General features: G+C 39.5%; 1 protein-coding gene across 1 annotated transcript in view; it reads left to right on the top strand.

Annotated features, from left to right (window-relative positions):
* Positions 1-2,371, top strand: part of LOC119591429 (zinc finger protein OZF-like) — a 2,646-nt gene extending 275 nt beyond the window's left edge. Inside the window, exon 2 of the mRNA XM_037940170.1 lies at positions 488-2,371. Coding sequence (XP_037796098.1) covers positions 583-1,992 — 1,410 coding nt within the window. The 5' untranslated portion in view covers positions 488-582 and the 3' untranslated portion in view covers positions 1,993-2,371. The remainder of the gene's footprint in view (positions 1-487) is intronic.
* The last annotated feature ends 6 nt before the right edge of the window (positions 2,372-2,377 follow it).

Genomic DNA, 2,377 nt, shown 5'->3' on the forward strand with positions numbered 1-2,377 from the left:
TCCTTTGTGAATTTTTGGGGTTCTTATATAATTATTTTGATGATAATGAAAGGTATGATAATAAGCAGGCAGGCAGACGGGTAAGATGATGATCTGGGGTGTTATTGTTATTGTTTAATTATATTAAGGGTATGAGATGGTAGGAATTGTGTTAAATCACTAATCAACCTTAATTCTATTTAGAGTTTGTTTTCATGTAATTCAAATTAGCTCTTCTGGATATGCATTTTTTAGACTTTCAACTGTCTTTAGATTTGTGAATATGTTGCTGTTTTACATCCGTGTAAATACTGTGCTGTCTTTTTTTTTATCTATTCATTCTTTTTAGAATATCAAGAAATAGGAAAACAGTTTGACTGATGGTCTTTTAACAGTATGTTTGCAAAGTATGAAGTATTCGCACTACAGTTCTTGCCTCTACTTAACTGTAACCTCAGAAAGGAAAGTGAATACACTCTCATGTTCTGAAATCCTTCCTCATTTACAGAGTTTCTTCAGTGAGAATGGGTCCTAGAACCCTAGACTCACTCCTGGACTGTCAGATCTCTGTGAAGCTAACCCTAAGACTTTAGGAAAAACATCATGAATACAAACATGTGCATGATAAACGTCATCACCCGTCAGACAACAGCTGACGCCAGTGAACCAGATGCTGAGATTGACCAAGGTTTCATAGTCCCACAAGGCCATAGGGAAATAACCATCCAAGATCATGATGGCCGGCCACTACACCTCATCACACAAGTGAGCTCGGAGATGCTTCCTGGGGTTCAGACTGTCTGCGAAATACCTGTGAAACATGAGGTACATTCAGTGGCGGTTGATTCTGCAACTTTTTTTCCTTCCTCTGTGAATGTTCCTGTGGCGAGTGGTTCTGCTGCTCAGTATATGGAAAGCAGTTTGAGATTGACCCAGCCAAAATACACTGAAGAACCCTTAAGAAGTGTGGCACCGCCAGCTAGCATGGGTTCTGGCACTCCACCTACAAACCAGGCTAGTGGGAACCTTTTTGTGTGTGAATGTGGACAGAGTTTCAGTCAGAGAAGTGGTCTTAAAACACACATGAAAGTTCACACTGGTGTTAAGCCATTTCAGTGCAACATCTGTAATAAGAGATTTGCCCATAAGCAGAATAAGAAGTTTCACATGCGACGACACACAGGAGAGAGACCCTATAAATGTGACAGATGCGACAGGGCCTTCATCTGTGTTGCATTGCTTAATCGGCACAAGAGAGAACATGAAGGAAATTATGCGTTTAAATGTAATATCTGTGATCAAGGCTTCCTCCTGAAGAGAAACTTTGTAGAACACATGAATGCCCACACAAATACAAGACCTTTTCATTGCAATGCATGCAATAAGAGTTTCAGTAGACGAGAAGCCCTGCGTGTCCACAAGAAAATGCACACTGGTGAGACTCCATATGTGTGCAAAGAATGTGGTAAGGCTTTTCCATTGCGCACAAGGCTGGAGATTCACATGAGACGACACACAGGGGAGACACCATACATGTGCCTGGACTGTGGGAAGGCTTTCTACACAAGCCCACAGCTTAATGACCATCAGCGTAGGTATCAGGGTACTTGCCAAGACTTAGATTACAAGTGCCAGGAATGTGGGCTAAGTTTCAAAAAGCAATGCGGGTTATCAGCCCACATGCGTATCCATCAAGAGGATGTGAAGAAAAATTCTTCATCATGTGACCAGTGCAAGCAAGAAATTTCCTCTCAACGTCATCGTTGCAAGCCACCTCTAGCGTCTTCCAAAGGGGAGGTGGCTAGTGCAGTGAAATCCAGTGAAATCCCAAGCCAAAAGAACACGTCAGACAATCCCATCGTTCAGCAAAAATTTAAGTGTGACTCATGCAATAAGGCTTATACATCCCTTCACAGTCTAAAGAGGCATTTTAAGACTCACTCACACAACAAGGAGATGCAAAAGATCAAAACAACAGGAACCAGTGGAGAAAACAACGAAGAAAAGTCGTAAACTAGAGGAACCAGGAAATATTTTTGTAATCTTTGTTTTAGGTTCTATGACTTTCACAACATCTAATCAAAATTTCAGTTCAATATGTCTCATCTTTTTAAATTGTGCTGACGAATACATTTAATTTTTGACACAGAACTAAGTTTTGTGATCTGTTACTTGAAGAGAGTCAACTTGTATGCATTTCTGACAATCCCTAATATAACAGTTAATTGTTATTTATTTATTTATTTTGATAGCTTTTTAATCTAGGATTAATTGCATTTGGGTAGAGAGGTAAAACGTTACTAGTGTATTTGTACTCCTGTTAATGTTTGAAATCAGATTTATTTAATTTGTAATTGGAAATATATTCTTATATGAACTCATTGCCACCATGTACTCA

This window comes from Penaeus monodon, chromosome 28 (genome assembly GCF_015228065.2).
Source record: "Penaeus monodon isolate SGIC_2016 chromosome 28, NSTDA_Pmon_1, whole genome shotgun sequence".
NCBI lineage: Eukaryota > Metazoa > Arthropoda > Malacostraca > Decapoda > Penaeidae > Penaeus > Penaeus monodon.